At 41.7% G+C, this 18,660-nt stretch overlaps 1 protein-coding gene across 1 annotated transcript in view; it reads left to right on the forward strand.

Moving 5' to 3' along the window:
• The window catches only part of ZRANB3 (zinc finger RANBP2-type containing 3), a 355,165-nt gene extending 336,764 nt beyond the window's left edge, over nucleotides 1-18,401 (forward strand). Inside the window, exon 22 of the mRNA XM_063595170.1 lies at nucleotides 17,759-18,401. Coding sequence (XP_063451240.1) covers nucleotides 17,759-17,806 — 48 coding nt within the window. The 3' untranslated portion in view covers nucleotides 17,807-18,401. The remainder of the gene's footprint in view (nucleotides 1-17,758) is intronic.
• Nucleotides 18,402-18,660: the final 259 nt, after the last annotated feature.

An 18,660-nucleotide genomic window follows, 5' to 3' on the forward strand; every position in this document is an offset into this window, starting at 1 on the left:
CATGAGCCAAATACACCTCTTTTTTTTTTTTTTTTTTTTTTTTTGAGACGGAGTCTCGCTCTTGTCACTCAGGCTGGAGTGCAGTGGTGCAATCTCAGCTCACTGCAGCCTCCGCCTCCCGGGTTCAAGTGATTCTCCTGCCTCAGCCTCCTGAGTAGCTGGGATTACAGGTGCCTGCCACCAAGCCTGGCTAATTTTTGTACTTTTAGTAGAGACGGGGTTTAGCCATGTTGGCCAGGCTGGTCTTTTACTTCTGACCTCAGCCTCCCAAAGTGCTGGGATTACAGGTGTGAGCCACCACACCCAGCCATAAACTTCTTTTCTTTATAAATTACCCAGTCTCAGGTATTTCTTTATAGCAATGCAAGAATAGTGTAAAACACCACCATTCTACTTTCTGTCAGTATGTATTTGACTAATAATCTAGGCACTTCATATAAGTGCAATCATACAATATTTGTCCTTTTGTGTCTGGCCTATTTCACTTATCATTATATCCTCAGGGTTTATCCATGTTGAAGCATGTGTCAGAATCTCCTTCCTATTTTAGGCCAAATAATATTTCATTGTTATCTACTATTTTTTTAATTCATTCATCCATCCGTGGACATTGGGGTTGTGTCCACCTTTCAGTTGTTGTGAATAATGCTGCTTTGAATATGAGTATGCACATGTCTGTTTGAAACTCCGTTTTCAATTCTTTGGGGTATGTACTCAAAAGTGGAATTGCTGGAACAAATAATTCTAGTTTAATATTTTGAGGAAATGCTACATTGTTTTCTACAGCTGCAACATTTTACATTCCCACCAGCAATGCACAAGGGTTCCAATTTCTCCACATCCTCACCATCACTTTTCATTTTGTTTTGTTTTATAGTAGCCATCCTAATGGGTTTGAAATAGTATCTCATTGTGGCCTTGATTTGCTTTTCCCTAATGATTAGTGATGTTGAGCATCTTTTCATATGCTTATTGGCCATTTGTATATTACTGTTGGAGAAATATCTATTCAAGTCCTATGCCCATTTTTGAATTGAATTATTTGCTTTTATTGTTGAGCTTTAGGAGTTATTTGTATCTTCTGGACATTAATTACTTACCAGATATGTGATTTGCAAATCTTCTCTCTTATTCTGTGAATCGTCGTTTTACTCAGTTGAATGAACTTTACACAAAAGTTTTAAATTTTTTATGAAGCCCAATTTGTCTGTTATTTCTTTTGTTGCCTGTGCCTTTGATGTCAGACCTAGGAAGTCATTGCCAAGTCCAATGCCTTGAAGCCTTTCCCCTGTGTTTTCTTCTAAGAGTTTTATAGTTTTAGTTCCTACATTTAAGTTTTTGATCTATTTCATGTTAATTTTTGTATTTAGTATTAGCTAAGGTCCAACTTCATTCTTTTACATGTAGATGTGCAGTTTCCCCAGCACCATTTGTTGAAAAGACTGTCCTTTCCCCATTGAATGATCTTGGCACCCTTGTTGGAAATCATTTGACCATGTAAGTGTGGATCTATTTCTGGGCTCTGTACTTTATTCCATTGGTCTATATGTCTGCCTTTATGCCAGTACCACACTGTTTTGATTACTGTAACTGTAGTAAATTTTGAGATCAGGAAATGTGAGACCTCTGATTTCTTTACAAGATTGTTTTGGCTATTTGGGGTCCCTTGAGATTCCATATAAATTTTAGGATGGACTTTTCTATTTCTACAGACATATCAGTAAGATTTTGATAGGTGTGTTAGGCCATTCTTGTGTCACTATAAAGAAATACCCGGCCTGGGTGTGGTGACTCACGCCTGTAATCCCAGCACTTTGGGAGGCCGAGGCAGGTGGATCACCTGAGGTCAGGAGTTCAAGACCAGCCCGACCAACTTAGAGAAACCCTGTCTCTACTAAAAATACAGAATTAGCCAGGCATGGTGGCGCATGCCTGTAATCCCAGCTACTCGGGAGGCTGAGGCAGAAGAATTGCTTGAACCCAGGAGGCAGAGGTTGCGGTGAGCAAAGAACATGCCATTGCACTCCAGCCTGGGCAACAAGAGCAAAACTCCATCTCAAAAAAAAAAAAAAAAAAAAGAAAGAAAACAAAAATACCCAAGGCTGGGTAATTTATGAAGAAAATATGTTTAATTGGATCACAGTTCTGCAGACTGTACCAGCATGGCTCCAGCATCCCCTTCTGGTGAGGGCTTCAGGAACCTTACACTCATGGCAGAAGGCAAAGGAAGAGCCAGTGTTTCATATGGTGAGAGCAGGAGGAGGTACCACATACTTTTAAACCGCCAGATCTCACAAGAACTCATTATCGCAAGGACAGCACCAAGCCATGAGGGATCTGCCCTCATGAGCCAAATACTTCCCTCCACGCCACACCTCCAACATTGGGATCACATTTCAACATGAGATTTGGAGGGGACAAATATCCAAAACATATCAATAAATATTGCATTGAATCTGTAGATCACTATGAGTAGTATTGACATATTTACTATATTAACTATTCCAATCCATGAACATGGAATGTGTTTTCATTTATTTATTTATATCATCTATAATTTCTTTCAGCAATGTTTGTAGATTTTAGTTTATAGGTCTTTCCCTTTCATGGTTAATTACTACATATTTTATTCTTTTTGATGCTAGTATAAATAGAATTGTTTTTTAAATTTCCTTTTCAATTGGTTCATTTTCAGTGTATAGAAATGAAACTTATTTTTGCATGTTTTATATCCTGCATCTTTGCTAAATTCATTTATTAGTTTTTACAGAGTTTTTAAAATGTGGAATCTCTAGGGGTTTCTATATTAAGATCATGTTCTCTGCAAACAGATAATTTTACTTCATCCTTTCCAATTTCAGTGCCTTTTCTTTTTTTTTCTTGCCTAATTGCTCTGGCTAGAACTTCTGTTAGTGTTGAATGGAAATGGTGAAAGCAGGCATGTCTTGTTCCTGATCTTAGAAGAAAGGCTTTTAGTCTGTAATCATTAAATATGATGTTAATTATGTTTTTTTAATATATTGCCTTTATTATGTTGAGGTAGTTTCCATTCCTAGTTTGTTGATTGTTCTTATTGTAAAAGAGTGTTGAATTTTTTGTCAGATTCTTTTTCTGCAGCAAATGAGATGATCATGTGGTTTCTGTCCTTTATTCTTTTAATGTGGTGTATTACAATGATCCATTTTTATATGTTGAATCATGCGTGTATTCCAGGAATAAATACAACTTTGTCATAGTGCATAATCCTTTAATATGCTGCTGAATTCAGTGTGCTGGTATTTTGTTGAGCATTTTTGCATCCATGTTCATAAGGGATACTGATTTGTATTTTTCTTCTCTTGTGGTGCCCTTGTCTGGCTTTAGTATTAGGGCAATGCTGGCTTCATAGAATGAGTTAAAAATTGTTTCCTTGACCAGCCTGGTCAACATGGTGAAACCTCGTCTCTACTAAAAATAAAAAAATTAGCCAGGTGTGGTAGTGCGCACTTATAATCCCAACTCCTCAGGAGGTGAGGCAGGAGAATTGCTTGAACCTGGGAGGCAGAGATTGCAGTGAGCTGAGATTGCACCACTGCACTCCAGCCTGGACAACAGAGCGAGACTCTGTCTCAAAAAAATAAAAAAAGAAAAAAAAATGTTTCCTCTTCAGTTCTTAGAAGAATTTGAGAAGGATTTATACTAGTTTAACTTCAGTAGCATACAGAAACTCTACTTCTAGTCCAGGCACGGTGGCTCACACCTGTAATCCCAGCACTTTGGGAGGCCAAGGTAGGCGGATCACCTGAAGTCAGGAGTTCAAGAGCAGCCTGGCCAACATGGCGAAACCCCGTCTCTACTAAAAATACAAAAATGAGCTAGATGTCATCGTGCACCCCTGTAATCCCAGCTACTCGGGAGGCTGAGGCATGAGAATCGCTTGAACCTGAGAGGCAGAGGTCGCAGTGAGCCAAGATGTGCCACTGCACTCCAGCCTGGGTGACAGAGTGAGACTCTGTCTCAAACATAAATAAATAAATAAATAAATAAATAAATAAATAAATAAATAAATAAAATAAAGAAACTCTACTTCTATACAGCTTCATCTCAACCCCTTTAAGTTATTAATGCTACAAGATTCTATTTTTATGTAGTGTGTGTGCAAAAACATAGACTAATAATTGTTTTTTTAATGCATCTTAAGTCATGTGAAAACAAAAACTGGAGTTACAAACCAAGGTTACAATAATACTAGCTTTTATAATTTCCCAAGTATTTATCTTTGCTGGAGATATTTCTTCATATGGTTTTGATCTACTGTCTCACATCCTTTCATTTCAACTTATAGGACTCCCTTTAGCATTTCTTGCAGAGTTAGTCTAGTGGTAATAAGCTCTCTCAGCTTTTATTTATTTTAAAGTATTTTAATCACTCCCTCATTTTTGATGGACAGTTTTGCCAGATATAGGATTCTTGGTTAGCCATTTTATTTCTTGCAGCACTTTGAATATATCAGCCTACTGCCTTCTGGCCTCCAAGACTTCTGATAAGAAATATGCTGATAATTTTTTTGAGCACCCTTTGATGTGATGAATGACTTCTGTTTTGCTGATTTTAAGATTCTCTCTGTGTTTGGTGTTTGACAGTTTATTAGAATGTGCCTTAATGTGGGTTTCTTTGCGTTTATATTCATCCAAGAATATAAACACTAAATTGCATTAAATTTGGGATTTTTTTTTTTTGCCATTATTTTTTCAAATAATGTCTCTGCTACTTGTCTCTCTCTTCTTCTTCTGTAACTCCCATACTGCATATGTTTGTCGGCTTTATGGTGTCTTACAGATCCCACAGGCTCTGTTCACTTTTCTTTAATATTTTTTCTTTCTTGTTCCTCAGGTGATAATTTCAATTGTACTTTCTTCACATTCACTGATTTTCTCTTCTGCCTGCTCAAATATGCTTTTGAATCCCTCTAATGAATTTTTCATTTCAGTTATTGTACTTCTCAGCTCCAAAATAAAATTTTTGTTTTTTTGAGAGAGTCTCACTCTATGCCCAGGCTGGAATGCAGTGGCTCAATCTTAGGTCACTGCAACCGCCACCTCCCAGGTTCAAGCAATTCTTGGGCCTCAGCCTCCCAGGTAGCTGGGACTACAGGGCCGCACCACCACACCCAGATAATTTTTTTTATTATTTATTTATTTATTTATTTTTATTATACTTTAAGTTTTAGGGTACATGTGCACATTGTGCAGGTTAGTTACATATGTATACATGTGCCATGCTGATGTGCTGCACCCACTAACTCGTCATCTAGCATTAGGTATATCTCCCAATACTATCCCTCCCCCCTCCCCCGACCCCACCACAGTCCCCAGAGTGTGATATTCCCCTTCCTGTGTCCATGTGATCTCATTGTTCAATTCCCACCTATTAGTGAGAATATGCACACCCAGATAATTTTTATATTTTTAGTGGAGACAGGGTTTCACCATGTTGGCCAGGTTGGTCTCAAACTCCTAACCTCAGGTGATCTGCCCACCTCAGCCTCCCAAAGTGCTGGGATTACAGGCATGAGCCACCACGCCTGACTCAAAATTTTTTTGTTCCTTTTTATGTTTTCTGTTTCTTTATTGATAATTCCATATTGTTCATACATCATTTTCTTGACTTTGTCCACCTCTTCCTTTAGCTCTTTGAACATCTTTAAGACAGTTGTCCTAAAGTCTTTGTCTAGGAAAAAGTTTTCTACTATTTGGTCTTTCTCAGAGACTATGTCTGGTGATTTAATTTTTTCTTTTGAATTAGCTATACTTTCCTGTTTGTTTGTATGCCTTGTAATTTTTTGTTGAAAACTGGACATTTGAATTTTATATTTTGGCAGTTCTGGAAATCAGATTCTCCTCTTCCCCAAGGTTTGTGGTTTACTGGGTTTGTGGTTGTTATTGCTGTTGTTTTTTGGTTTTTTTGTGTTTTTTTTTTTTGGTTTTTGTTTTTTGTTTTTGAGACAGAGTCTCGCTCTGTTGACCAGGCTGGAGTACAGTGGCGCGATCTCAGCTCACTGCAACCTCCACCTCCTGGGTTCAAGCGATTCTTCTGCCTCAGCCTCTTGAGTAGCTGGGACTACAGGTGTGCGCCACCATGCCTGGCTAATTTTTTTGTATTTTTAGTAGAGACAGGGTTTCACCATATTGGCCAGGCTGGTCTCTAACTCCTGACCTCATGACCCACCCACCTTGGCCCCCCAAAGTGTTGGGATTACAGGCGTGAGCCACTGCGCCCAGCCTGTTGTTGCTGTTCTTACTGTAGTCGGGTGACTTTGTGCCAGGCATTCACCCAAGGTGTAAATTTAAGCTCTTCTTGGGTATTTTCTGAGCCTAAATCTTTCCCTGGACATATGTAGTGACTTTCTGAATTCCCTATATATGCAGCTGCTTTTTGATGTTCCATTATTCAAATGTGGCTTCCAAAAGGGAAAAGAGGGAATAACAAAGGGGGCGGGAGGTAACAGGCTCTGGATCTTTAAATATTCTGAAACCTACTTCAGATGGTGAGGTTGCAACAGTAGAGTCTGCCTCTGTGTCTGCACCTCTATGATCAGAAGCAGCATTCAGAACATAGATCCCTGATATCTGGAAGACAAGGTCCTAATTCCCTTCTCTAAATTCCACAAGCTGTGTGCAAGCTGCATGTACACGTACCAAGTACACGTGCATGACTGACTGCCATGGAGCTGGGAAAAGGGGATGGTTAGCCACTACCGTGCAAAGAGCTGAAATTGACCAAAATTAATTGCAATTTACTGTCCAAGCCTTCCTTTGGCAGCTGCAAGCCTTTGAATAGACTCCAGAGTTCCAGAATAGTTACATCAAACAGATTCTGCCAGTGTAATTATCTAGATAGGGAGACAGAGTCCTATATTTCCCACGCTACCATCTTGCCTGATGTCATCCACATATGTAGTTTTGAATTTTTTAGTGGCTGCTTTAAAAAGTGAAAAGGAACAGATAAATATTTTAACAATATATTTTACTTAAACTAGTGTATCCAAAATATGATTATTTTAACATGTAACAATATAAAAATTGGTGATTTTCATACTAAATATTTCAAAATATATATTGTATACCTAGAGAACATCTCAATCAAAGATGCTAAATTTTCAATGGCTAAAGTGAAATGTAGCACTACCAAAACAGTAATGTTGTGCTTAGCAGAAAAATATTTTATTCTGCTTTAGTTTCTAAATTAATTAAAATTTAACAAAATTAAAAATTCAGTTCCTCAGTCTCAGTAGCCACATGTGGCAGTGGCTGCTGTACTGGCAGCATGGCTGTAAACACCCACTTCCAAAACAGGGGATGTGTGAGGTAAGGTTTGATTTGGTTCTCTTTTTTCTTTTTTTTTTGTTGTTGTGTATGTGTGTGGGGTGGGGGACGGAGTCTTTCTGTGTCCTGCAGGCTGGAGTGCAGTGGCATGATCTTGGTTCACTGCAACCTCCGCCTCCTAGGTTCAAGCAATTCTCCTGCCCCAGCCTCCCTAGTAGCTGGGATTACAAGCACCCGCCACCATGCCCAGCTAATTTTTTTGTATATTTAGTAGAGACGAGGTTCCACCATGTTGGCCAGGCTGGTCTCGAACTCCTGACCTCAGGTGATCCGCCTGCCTCGGCCTCCCAAAGTGCTGGGCTTACAGGCATGAGCCACTGTGCCCGGCCGGGTTTACTGAAGGGCATTCTGTTCCTTCCTTTTTCAAAATTCATACTGGATTAGGTGAGACAGTTCCCATGCAAGGCAGGCTTCAATCTGTAGAAGGCTGGGAAGTCGCTGTTAAAACAGAAGCCTCCACAGGGAATCCCTCCATCCCTCCTAAGACTAACCGTCGACATGTGGGTGAGTGGTTATGTCTTCTAGGCCGTAAGTTTCTAGCAGGGATGGAAGCGTGCACAGCCATGTCGTGCTCGTCTTCTGTTCTGGAAGCAGCAACGCTTTCATTCTCAGTCCAGCATAGGGCCTGCCACTTCTGATAAGAGCAGTGCTGGCAGCAGCTTCAGCTTCATTTTACAACCGTGAGAAGTTCTGCCCTGTTTGTGGGGATTCGTGCTGTGAACATCCATGCAGTAGAATTCCTGCTGCTTGCAGGAAGTTTTTAATAGAGCTGATTGAGCAAGACAAAGAGGACTTCCGAATTTTTTAAGGTTTTTAATTTTTCAAATTTAGTACAGTATGGTAAGCCTCAGGAAATGCAGATTAAAGCCATAATAAGAGGCCGGGCACAGTGGCTCATATCTGTAATCCCAGCACTTTGGGAGGCTGACGCAGGCAGACTGCCTGAGCTCAGGAGTTTGAGACCAGCCTGGCCACCATAGTGAAACCCCATCTCTACTAAAAATACAAAAAATTAGCCAGGTGGTGTGGCACGCGTCTGTAGTCCCAGCTACTGGGGAGGCTGAGGCAGGAGAATTGCTTGAACTAGGGAGGCAGGGGTTGCAGTGAGCCGAGATCTCGCCACTGCACTCCAGGTGGGCAACAGAGTGAGGTTCCGTCTCCAAAACAAAACAAAACCATAAAATGATACTATTTTACAATCATCAAATTTTTGGTAAAAGAAAAAAAATATTGTCTTTGTCAACAACACCCAAGAGCCTGTAAGGATATAGACTAAAACGAACCCTCATCCAGAACTAGTTGGACTGTAAATTAGTTCAGCCACTTTGGGAAACAACTGGACATTATCAAATGAAGTCAAAGGTGCAGATCCTTCACTGAATGTACACACTAGAGAAACTGCATGTGATGGAGGCGACACTCCCCGGGTTGCTTAGAGAGCACTGTTTGTAACAGGAAAAAGTCTGTTATGAACCCAAGTGTTCATAACAGAAGAATGGATAAATTGGATATATTCACATAATAAAATACTATATAGCTATGAAAATTAATGAAGTTATGTGTATCAACATGGTGATGTCACATATACAAAGTACAACACAAATCAGGACCAATACATACACTGTGATTTCACTTACAAGAAGGTCAAAAAGAAGCTAAACTGGATAGCAGGTCAGGTGCAGTAGCTCATGCCTGTAATCCCAACACTTTGGGAGGCCGAGGCGGGCAGACAGCTTGAGGCCAGGAGTTCGAGACCAGCCTGGTCAACAAGGCGAAATACTATCTCTACAAAAAATTTAAAAATTAGCTGGGCATGGTGGTGTGCACCTGTAGTCCCAGCTGTTTGGAGGCTGAGTGAGGTAGGAGGATGACTCGAGCCTGGCAGATCAAGGCTGCAGTGAGCCGAGATCATGCCATTGCACTCCAGCCTGGGCAACAGAGTGAAATCTCTGTCTCAAAAAAAACAAAAACAAAAAAACCTCAACTTGATAGCGTATTGTTTGGGAATACATTCCTATGTGGTGAAACTATGAAGAGGAGCAAGGCAGCCTGCTTGTAGTGGCTCACACCTGTAATCCCAACACTTTGGGAGGCAGAGGTGGGAGGATTGCTTGAGGCCAGGAGTTCAAGACCAACCTGGGCAACATAGCAAGACTCCTTGTCTACAAAAAAATTTTAAACATTAGCTGGGTGTGGCAGTGCACACCTGTAGTCCCACCTACTCAGGAAGCTGAAGGGGGAGGACCTCTTGAGGCCAAGACTTAGAGGTTACGGTGAGCTGTGATCACTTCAGTGCACTTCAGCCTGGGCAACAGAGTGAGACCCTGTCTCTTTAATAAAAAAAAAAAAAAAAAAAAAGAGCCTGGGCGCAGTGGTTCACGCCTGTAATCCCAGCACTTTGGGAGGCCGAGGTGGGCGGATCACAAGGTCAGGAGATCGAGACCATCCTGGCTAACACGGTGAAACCCCATCTCTACTAAAAATACAAAAAAAAAAAAAATTAGCCGGGCGTGGTGGTGGGCACCTGTAGTCCCAGCTACTCGGGAAGCTGAGGCAGGAGAATGGCGTGAACCCAGGAGGCGGAGCTTGCAGTGAGCCAAGATCACGCCACTGCACTCCAGCCTGGGTGACAGAGCGAGACTCCATCTCAAAGAAGAAAAAAAAAAGAGAAAGAGAGAAGTGAGGCACTGGTTAAGAGAAAACCCAGAGAGTGGTTACCTGTTTTCTTTAAGGTACAGTCATGCTCTGAAGTTTGGTTTAAGTCACAGTGATCATTGCCATTCTGTATACCTTCCAACATACACATATTTGGAAATCTGAACTATTTCATAACAGAAATGCCACCTAGCTTAGCTAAAAGGAATTATAGGAAATATACTTCTCTATAGACTCATGTGCATGCTCAATTAATTAGTCATATATTGTATATCATTTAGGTGGGTTAAAGAGCAGTGTAAATAAAACATGGTCCCTGCTCCTCAAGAATGTTCCATCTAGCAGATTCAGAGGCTTGCCCATCTGTGGCACAATGTATCCTGACAGTCACAGCTGGCCTCCTCTGGGCAGGCATGAAGTAATTCATTAGATTAGCTAGCATGAAGGCTCTGCCATATTAAGTGTAATGGGGGGTGGCTCATAAGTGGGGTTGTCTGAGGAGTGGGCCTGACCAATTGGTAAATTGGATGATTAGTTTGAAATGGCAGGATTTCAAATACATGCTTCACCCATTGTGTAGTTTTGCTGAAAATCAGTTCTGAATCTTAGGAGTTCTGTGGCAAATAAAAGGCAGGTATCATCCTCATTTTGCCACTGGAAGAATTGAGACATTTGCTGGCTTACTCTGTTCAGAAATACTTGGTGCATGGAAATATCCCAAAGGAACCCTGGTGGGTTTATACTTAGTTCTGTGTGTCCTCGTGTTTAACAAGCTGAGCGTGCTCAACCTTGGGAAGTGCAGGTCTCCTTGGGTGTTGCTGGCTTCCAGGCCTGCTGGGGGGCATCATTTTGGAGCCCATGCCAGTATTTTATGGGTAAACTTTTCATCCAGCATCCTACTCCCACCTCCCACAAACGCTCTTGATTCTGAGCAGCCATGGGCCAGGCTTTTGCACCTAACAGGTAACATTTTGATAGGTGTATTGCTGGAAGGCTCAAGAGCACATGGATCTTCAAAAGGAAGCAAATCAGGATAGCTGAGGAAAAAAACACCAATTCCAGTGCTCAGTGAGAATGTATACAATTCCTGCTAAGGCATCTGCTCTATGGACTGTTGTATCAGTCTGATTAACGGAGGGACCAAATACATCCTCACAGTTAATTGACATGATCTCTGCCCTTACTTATTGTTATTCTATTTTTATGGTTATTTTTATTAACAAGAAAACTATTGTTTCTAGTGAACTTAAGATGGCTGAATATCAAACCTAACAATTTAGGATGTTTTCCCAGAGTCTTCCAATCATTCCTCTGAAAAATGAGGGAGCATTTGATTCCTAACTTCCTCTTCTCCCTTCCCACAACAAGCCATAGAATTACAAGCACAGGTATAAATATCTTTCAGCTGATTAAATGGTGTCCTGCCAAAAGAAGATTTGTTTTGAGTATAATTTCTTGGATGCTCTTCTAAAGGAGAATGATCTTTCTTTAGAGGCCTCCATGGAAACGCAGTATTACATTTTCCATTCTTTTAGAGAAGGGTAACAAAAGAACTATCTTCCTGCTGAAATCAAGAAATCGAGGGTTGGAGGATCCTAAGCTGTCCAGAACACTATGACTGAGTCAGCTGGTAATTCCTGGTAAGAACTTGGCGTTTTTGAAGCCGCCTGGGCCGGATAAGTCAGGAGGTCCAAAGCAGCCTTCCAGATCAAGTCCTGCAGTGGAAGCACCTCCTCCCATCCTCCCTCCAAATCAGGAAATGTGCTCAGAGCTAGGTTTGGGGACAATTTGAACAGACAGTCTTTGTTCCCTGCCCAGCACATTCCCACCTGGTGGGAGCTAAAAGCCGCAGCAGGGAAGGGTCTATCCCTCTGAGGGTCGGGAACATAACGGGGCTGCAGCGTTCGGTCCCTTTTGCTCTTCTGAGTGCCCTGCTTCTTGTCCTGACCCTGGAACCCAACCCTGTGCTCCTGGAACTTACATACCATTCTCTTCCTGTCAAACGTGAGCCTTCTGTGAAAAACAATGCCTGGTTGAAGTTTCCCTGAGAAGCCTGCTTGTTTCAGACACAGATCTGCTAACAGCCCAGATGGCAGGATCTCTGACCAGCCTCCTGTCGTTGAAAAAGGGTGCTGGGGAAGGTCTTTTGTTGAGAGGATGCATTAAATCCTTCTTAGTGGGGTCAGCCCCAGTCCTTGCATAAATACCTCCTGTGGATTCAATCTTGAAGGATGGGTAGATCCCAAAAGGAGGGCACCCTTCCTGAGCTCCAGAAGACTTGCAGCTCTTTCCCATACTCTATGCAGCTGTGGCTGCATAGAGGAAATTTATCCTTTCCACTACTGCAGGCCAATAGGCCCTGTGAGAAACGAGTGATGAACATGATCGTGTTTCTGCAGCACTCGCCTACCTGTGACTCCCAGAAACAGTAGCATCCATGTACCTGGAGAGCAGCAGCCCCAGGTGGCATCTTCCCCTGGCCACACCTCCAGCCTGGCCTTCCCTAAACCCCCTTGCACGCAGCCGCCAGAGTGCTGGGTTTGATCACTGAGAGGCTAAATCTCTGTCATGTGACTGAATGACTTACTGACCATCTGTCATTATTTTAGGGAAATATTTGTTAAAAGGATTTTTTATAAAGATAGATGACTTTCCTAAATGCTCATGTAAATGAAATAGTTTTTAAAAATTACCACTCACAACCATAAATATCCTTTTTTTGTTGTGTGTACCCACACACGTAAAGATATACATAAGACATACACAATAAAACTGCACTATTATAAAGGTTCTCATAAATTGGAAATTGGCTTCCGTCCTCCACTCAGGCCCTGGCTAAAGCTCTTATCCTACTGGGAGAAGAGGAGACATGGAGGGGCCGGTGAGGTCAGGTGGCAAAAGAGAAGGCCCCGCTGAGGCCCGGGGTGGAGAGGCAGAAGTGGGACTCCACACTCCCTTATCCTCCCTAACTCATCCCTTCAAACCCGGCCGTAAGATCCAGAATTGTCCCCATCACTATGCAAGCTGCTGCCAGTCTGCATAAGCCAGACCAGCTGGGGGCTCCCAGCTGGACCCTCAGACTCAGGCCTCAGGCTCGGCGGGCTGGCTGCAGCCTTTGCATTGACCACTTGATAATGCAAATCCTGCATCTTCTGTGATGGAAACTTTTAGTCCCACATTAGGATAGAAATATATACTATTTTTATTTTATTTCATTCATTTATTTTTGAGACAGAGTCTCACTCTGTCACCCAGGCTGGAGTGCAGTGGTGCGATGTCGGCTCACTACAACCTCTGCCTCCCAGGCTCAAGTGATTCTCCTGCCTCAGCCTCCTGAGTAGCTGGGATTACAGGCGCATACCACCATGCATGGCTAATTTTTGTATTTTTAGTAGAGACAGGGTTTCACCATGTTGGCCAGGCTAGTCTCAAACTCATGACCTCAAATGATCCACCCGCCTCAGCCTCCCAAAGTGCTAGGATTACAGGGTGAGCCACTGTGCCCGGCCTAAATATAAACTATTTTTTTAAAATAGTAAAATGAACAGCAGTGTACCTCCCACCTAGCTGAAAAATAAGAGTATTCCCTCTGCCTTTAAACCTGGTCCTCTGCTGCCCAAGTACGTTCCCTTTCCTTCCCCATAAACAGACCCACTCTCCTGAATTGTGTGGAAAGCAGCCCTTTGCTTTTCTTCATGAGAGTACCACGTATGTGCATATTCCTAAACAGGTTATTGTTGAGTTACTTGTTTTTGACCTTTAGATAATGAAATTATACTGCATATATGTCTCTGTGACATGCTTCTGCCACTCAGTTTTACGTTTGTGATACCATGCCAATAAGTGTAATAATAGTAGTTCATTTCTTTTCACTATTCTGATATAAAATAATTATCCTTTCCACTGTTGAAGGACATCAGAGTTTCCAGTTTGTGGTTTCTCTAAAGAAGTGCTGTTGGGAACATTGCTGTTCTTCTCTCCTGGTGCTGTGTGCAAACATTTCTTACCCTTGGATTGCATCAGAGTCACCTGAAGGGCTTACTGAAACCCAGGTTGCTGGGCCCCAGCCCTAGAGTTTCTGCCTCAGTAGGTCTAGTGGCTGGAGAATTTGCATTTCTAACAAGTTCCCGTGATACTGATGCTGCTGGTCTAGGGACCACTGCCCTAAAGTACATCCCAGGAGCAGAGCTACTGTGTTGTTGGATATGTATTTGTTCAAACCTTATTAGGTAATGCAAAATTATTTTCCAAAGTTGCACCAATTTGCAGTCTTGCCAACAATGAATATGAGTTCCTGTTGCTCAGAATCCTTGTCAACACTTGAATATTGTCTAACTTCAAAATGTGTGCCCATCTGGTATGTGTGAAATGGTGTCTCGTGATTTTGATTTGCATTTTTCAAAATACTAATGAGGTTGAACAACTTATCTTGTGTGTTTTGCTCATTCCTCTTTACTCTTCTATGACAGACCTCTTCCTATCTTTGTGTGTGTGTGTATTTTGCTATTAAGTTTTTAGTCTTTTCTTACTGATTCAAGGGAGGGATTATAACGTCTGTTCTGCACAATAATCCATATTGGTTGTCTAGGTACAAATTTATTTTCCTATTCTGTAGCTTGTCTTTTCCCATTCTGTATTTTCCTAGTCCTAGCTTATCTTTTCTCATTCTGTATTTTCTTTTTCTTTTTTGATACGGAGTCTTGCTCTGTCGCCCAGGCTGGAGTGCAGTGGCATGATCTTGGCTCACTGCAAGCTCCGCCTCCCAGGTTCACGCCATTCTCCTGCCTCAGCCTCCTGAGTAGCTGGGACTATAGGTGCCCACCACTGTGCCCAGCTAATTTTTTGTATTTTTAGTAGGGTCGGGGTTTCACCGTGTTAGCCAGGATGGTCTCGATCTCCTGACCTCGTGACCCACCCACCTCGGCCTCCGAAAGTGCTGGGATTACAGGCGTGAGCCACCTCACCCGGCCTCATTCTGTTCTTTCTTTATTAAACAGAAGTCCTTAATATTAATGGAGTCAAGTGTATCCATCTTTTCCTTTGTGGTTCATATTCTTTTGTGTTTATTTAAGACCTCCTTGCTTTGGAATTTTAAAGTTACTTTCCCACATAGTATTCTAAATGTTTTATGTATCTGTGTTTTACAGAACAGTATTTAGTCTACCAGAAATTGATTTTTTGAGTAGGGACTGATGTAGGGATCCAATTTTATTTTTCCTCTTGGGATACAAGGATAACCTCTCATCCTTGTATGAGAGGTTTATTGACTATTCCATCTTTTCCCACTGATCTGCCTTGCTGTCTCTATCAAAACTCAAGTTTCCTTATATGGACAGTCTGCTTCTGGCTGAACTCTCTATCTGTTCTATTGGACTACTTTAAGTCAGTGCCACGGTTTTTTTTTTTTTTTTTTTAACTGCTGTTTTTTGAGACAGGGTCTACCTTTGTCACCCAGGCTGGAGTGCAGTGCAATCTCATCTCACTGCAGCCTCAGGATCTCAAGTAGCTGGGACTGCAGGCACATGCCACCAAGCCTGGCTAATTTTTCCTTTTTTTTTTTTTTTTTTTTGAGATGGGTTTCACTCTGTCACTGCAGCTGGAGTGCAACGGCACGATCACATCTCACTGAGCCTCAACCTCCCGGGCTGAGCCTCCCAAGTAGCTGGGACTATAAGCATGCATCACCACATCCAGCTAATTTTGTATTTTTTGTAGAGACAGGGTTTTGCCATGTTGCCTAGACTGGACTCAAACTCCTGGGCTCAGGAAATCTACCTGCTTCGGCCTCCCAAAGTGCTAGGGTTACAGACGTGAGCCACTGTACCCAGCCATTTTTACTATTTTCTTTTTATAGAGATGGGTCTCGCTATGTTGCCCAGGCTGGTCTTGAACTCCTGGGCTCAAGTGATTCTCCTACCTCAGCCTTCCAAAGTGCTGGGATTATAGGTGTGAACCATCATGTGCAGCCTTAGCTTTTGCTTTTAATTGACCATAAGAATTGTACATATTTATGGGGTACAGTGTTTTCATACAAGTATAGACTGTGTAATAATCAAATCAGGGTAATTAGCATATCCATCACCTCAAACACTGTTGCGGGAAGTCAGGGACCCTGAATGGAGGGACCGGCTGGAGCCGTGGCAGAGGAACATAAATTGTAAAGATTTCATGGACATTTATCAGTTCCCAAATAATACTTTTATAATTTCTTATGCCTGTCTTTAATCTCTTAATACTGTTATCTTCGTAAGCTGAGGATGTACATCACCTCAGGAACACTGTGATAATTGTGTTAACTGTACAAATTGATTGTAAAACGTGTGTTTGAACAATATGAAATCAGTGCACCTTGAAAAAGAACAGAATAACAGCGATTTTTAGGGAACAAGGGAAGATGACCATAAGGTCTGACTGCCTGTGGGGTCGGGCAAAAAGAGCCATATTTTTCTTCTTGCAGAGAGCCTATAAACGGACGTGGAAGTAGGAGAGATATCACTAAATTCTTTTTCTAGCAAGGAATATTAATTTTAATACCCTGGGAAAGGAATGCATTCCTGGGGGAAGGCCTATAAACGGCCACTCTGGGAATGTCTGTCTTATGCAGTTGAGATAAGGACTGAGATACTCCCTGGTCTCCTGCAGTACCCTCAGGCTTACTAGGGTGGGGAAAAAATCCGCCCTGGTAAATCTGTGGTCAGACCAGTTCTCTGCTCTTGAACCCTGTTTTCTGTTATTTAAGATGTTTATCAAGACAATACGTGCACCGCTGAACATAGACCCTTATCAGTAGTTCTGCTTTTGCCCTCTGTCTTGTGATCTTTGTTAGACCCTTATTAGTAGCTCTGCTTTTTGCCCTTGGAAGCATGTGATCTTTGTACCTACTCCCTGTTCTCACACCCCCTCTCCTTTTGAAACCCTTAATAAAAACTTGCTGGTCTGATACTCAGGTGGGCATCACGGTCCTACTGATACATGATGTCATCCCTGGTGGCCCAGCTGTAAAATTCCTCTCTTTGTACTCTTACTCTTTATTTCTCAGCTGGCCGACACTTACGGGAAATAGAAAGAACCTATGTTGAAATACTGGGGGCGGGTTCCCCCAATAAAACACTTGTCATTTCTTTATGGTAAGAATATTCAAAATCCTCTCTTCTAGTTATTTGGAAATAAACAATACAGTATTGTTAACTATAGTCACCCTACTGTGCAATAAAACACCAGAACTTATTTCTCGTATTTAACTGTAACTTTGTACCCATTAACCAACTTCTTCCCATTTCCCGCTATCCCCCACCACCTCCCCGGCCTCTGGTAACTACTATTCTACTCTCTACTTCTATGATACCAACTTCTTCAGATACCTGATATGAGTGACAACATGCAGTATTCATTCTTCTGTGCCTGGCTTATTCACTTAACATCATATCCTCTCTGTTCATCTATGTTGTCGCAAATCACAGGACTTCATTCTTTTTTTTAATCACTGAATAGTATTCCATTGTGTATGTGCACCACATATATATATATATATATATATACATATATATATATATATATATTTTTTTTTTTTTTTTGAGACAGAGTCTGCCTCTGTCACCCAGGCATGGAGTGCTGTGGTGCAATCTCGGCTCACTGCAACCTCTGTCTCCCGGGTTCAAGGGATTCTCATACCTCAGCCTCCTGAGTAGCTGGGATTACAGGCATGTGCCAACACGCTGAGCTAATTTTTGTATTTTTAGGAGAGGCGAGGTTTCACTATGTTGGCCAAGATGGTCTCGAACTCTTGACCTCAAGCGATCCACCCACCTTGGCCTCCGAAAGTGCTGGGATTACAGGTATGAGCCACTGCGCCGGGCCATGCACCACATTTTTAATCCATTCATCTGCCAATGGACACTTTGGTTGATTCCACATCTTGGCTGTTGTGAACAGTGCTGCAATCAACATGGGAGTGCAGATATCTCTTTGATATGCTGATTTCCTTTCCTTTGGTTAGACACCCTGTAGGGGGACGGTTGGATCATAGGGTAGTACCATACTCTTTTATAGTATAGCATTACAGTAAGTCTATCTTATAGAGCAATATCCATGACCTTATTCTTCAAGAATTGCTTGGTTGTTCATGGCCTTTGGCACTTCTATATACAATTCAGATTCAACTATTCTAATTCCACCAAAAAACATCAAAAACCGTATTTTGGGGATTTTGTTTGGAATCATATGTCATTGTGGGGAGAATGGACATCTTTGTGGTACCTTATCTTTCTGTACAAGAACAATGGTATGTTACCAAAATAATATAACAATGGCAATATTGACATTCTCAACTTAAATGTCTTTTAATTCTTTTTCAACAAAGGTTCATGATTTTCTCTCTGGAAACCTTGCATATCTTTTGCCAAATTTATCAGTAGCTCTCTACCACGTCTGATAGAGTTCGAATTTGAAAACCTAGAATTCAAATTTGAAAACCTATCTCCTAATTGAAAATGTATCCCCTAAATCAGCTCTATGGCCACTTTGCCAAGTTCTGTCCTGAGAAGTGACCCAACATAGCTTTTGTCTTTTCTCTCCGTCTGAACACACAGAAGAAAGGAAAAGTTAAGTGGGTAGCAGGGGAACAGGCCACTCATAATTTCTA

This window comes from Pan paniscus, chromosome 13 (assembly GCF_029289425.2).
Source record: "Pan paniscus chromosome 13, NHGRI_mPanPan1-v2.0_pri, whole genome shotgun sequence".
NCBI classification, from domain to species: domain Eukaryota; kingdom Metazoa; phylum Chordata; class Mammalia; order Primates; family Hominidae; genus Pan; species Pan paniscus.